Genomic DNA, 2,484 nt, shown 5'->3' with positions numbered 1-2,484 from the left:
GTTTCCTCATACTTCTGCTTCCACTCTGCCAGGATCTGAAGAGCAACAGGGCCTGAGTACGGATGTGGCAACCATGAGGGGATGCTCTGTCCCCACAGCACAAGGCTGGAGCCCAGGTTACCTTGTCGAAATTCTTCTGCTTCTTGTCCAGAGCTGCGCAGGCAGCATTCGACCTTTCCACATCAATCATCAGGTCCTCCACTTCATTCTGCAGCCGCTGCTTTGTCTTTTCCAGGGAAGCACATTTGGCATTCACAGCTTCAACGTGTTCCTCCGCTTCCTGCAGACGCTGCGCCAGCTTCTTCCTAGGAGGTGGTAAATACAGCTCCCAGTGAGGAAGCAAAGTGGAGCAGCTTTTCTGCAGCCAGGGTGCTTTTCACAATGGCATGCGTAGCCACTTTGCAGTATTTGGTCCCATGCACACACAGGGTAGAGCCTGCCCCAGCAAGTCATTTTGTTCCCTTTTCCTTTCTCCTGGCGCTAGCAATCCCTCTGCTCTCTGCACACCCCATACATTGCCTCTCTCTTGCTTTCTTTGTCATGTGGCCTATTTGCCTTTGTCTTTTCATAACCACACCCTCTATAGCACACACTCTCCTCTACCCATCACCCCTCCCCAGCCTRGTCTTGGCTTCTTTCTGTCACTCTCTCAATGGTCTTTTCAAATTTCCCTTACTAGTGTCTGCCAGCCTTCTCCACCTTCCCCATGTACTTGGCCTCCCTGCACGCCACAGTGCGGGGCCTCATTTCTGCCATTCAAAGTCCCTTCTGTACTTTCAGTCTCCTCTGGCTTCTTCGCACCCCACTGCCACGTACTTGGCCTCCTCCAGTTCCTCCGTGCGCTGAATGGCGTCYGTCTCATATTTGGTTCTCCACTGRGCCACTTCACTGTTGGCCTTGGACAGGGCGCGCTGCAGCTCACCCTTGGCTTCCTGCTCTTCTTCATACTGCTCCCGGAGCAAGTCACAGTCATGGCGAGCGGATTGCAAGGCGTGGGCCAGGGCGTTCTTGGCCTGCGGAGACAATTGGTTTGAGACAATGAATAGCATGTGAGACCCTGGAAAGGTATCACAGAGAAAATCACAGAAAACCTTTTGAATCAGAAATGTAAATGCAGCCCTTGGGGGTAGGGTAAATTAAATATATATTCTGAGAAGTTTCTTATCAATTCTTTTGCCAGAATCTAGAATGTTACCCAGCAGAGATCACTGATAAACTCTAAATGACAAATGTACAGCTGCCTATTGATGAATCCTTTCTAAATGTCTTCTAACGTATTAGCTTCTGCTAGAGAAGTGTAGGAGGAGAAACTCTTCCTTAGTTTTTCGTGATATATCTCAATCATTTCTTATACAGTATCATTAATCTGAGAAAAGCCCTGTAGATGCCCTTCCCTGCCACAGTATCCAGGTTAGAGGTGATGACATCCTGACCTTTCTTCCCATATTAAATAGAGATGTGGCAAAACTGTCCACCTACATTGGAATTTCCAAAATTAAAATTATATGGCTAAGACATTCTGATTGTACATGAGCTTAAGAAACATTCCAAAAAAAAAGGATCTGGATCCAAAATCGAGACCCTTATAGGAAGTACCTTTATTTCTTCCTCTAGGTGTCTCTTTAGTTCTTCAATCTGTTGAGTAAATGCTTGTTTGCCTCTGGATAACTGGGATATCAAGGCATCTTTTTCTTCCACCTGACGTGAATATTCACCTGAGAAATATTGCAGATAGACTATAATGTAACCAACAATATTGAAACAATGTGTCTACAATGCACTTCAGACCACTACACAGAGAACAGGCCAATTTCAGTAAAAAACCACTGTGGTTTTTTTTGGTCATCATGTTCAGGTTTTTCCCATTACACACAAGGCATGAAGGTGTCTCACCTGCTTCTGTCTGCAGACGAGCTCTTTGTGTATTGAGGTCATTGATCATGCGCTGATTCTGCTCCTCCTTTGACTTGATCTCACTCAGCTGGTCTTCCAGAGTGCGGCACATCTTCTCCAGATTTGCCTAGGTATCAAAAAGATGAAAGGAAAAAGGGCTATCACTAAATTCTAGCTTGCTGTTCTTCTAATGAAAAATAATAATACCATAGTGTAATAACTAATTGTAATCAGAAGGTTCTGAAAATGTACTGCATTATAGGCCTGTAAGCTTACAGAAATTCTGTACCTTGGCTTTGGAGACGGACTCCATGTTRCTGGCCAAGTCATCAATCTCCATCTTCAGCTCACTCTTCTCCTTCTCCAGCTTCTGCTTGACGCGCTGAAGGTTGTCGATTTGCTCCCCAAGCTCGGCTGTGCTGTCTGCATGCTTCTTCCGCAGGGCGGCAGCTGTGGCTTCATGCTGCAGAGTGGCCTCCTCGAGGTCCCGGCGCATCTTCTGAAATTCTGCCTCACGCTTCTTGTTCATATCGATCTGAGCTGCCGTAGCTCCCCCTGCTTCTTCCAGGCGCTCACTGATCTCCTCTAGCT

General features: G+C 46.7%; 1 protein-coding gene across 1 annotated transcript in view; it reads right to left on the bottom strand.

Moving 5' to 3' along the window:
• Nucleotides 1-5: 5 nt before the first annotated feature.
• The window catches only part of LOC112964222 (myosin-1-like), a gene marked incomplete at its 3' end in the record, with an annotated part of 10,138 nt that continues 7,659 nt past the window's right edge, over nt 6-2,484 (bottom strand). The window contains exons 16-21 of the mRNA XM_026062002.1: nt 2,183-2,482; nt 1,894-2,020; nt 1,597-1,715; nt 817-1,013; nt 122-305; nt 6-35 (exon numbers count right to left, since the gene is read on the bottom strand). Of these exons, the coding sequence (XP_025917787.1) occupies nt 6-35; nt 122-305; nt 817-1,013; nt 1,597-1,715; nt 1,894-2,020; nt 2,183-2,482 (957 nt within the window). The remainder of the gene's footprint in view (nt 36-121; nt 306-816; nt 1,014-1,596; nt 1,716-1,893; nt 2,021-2,182; nt 2,483-2,484) is intronic.

The sequence above is a fragment of the Apteryx rowi genome, unplaced genomic scaffold, assembly GCF_003343035.1.
Source record: "Apteryx rowi isolate R43461 unplaced genomic scaffold, aptRow1 scaffold_1897, whole genome shotgun sequence".
Taxonomy (NCBI): domain Eukaryota; kingdom Metazoa; phylum Chordata; class Aves; order Apterygiformes; family Apterygidae; genus Apteryx; species Apteryx rowi.
This window is presented reverse-complemented; position numbering and strand designations above follow the sequence as displayed.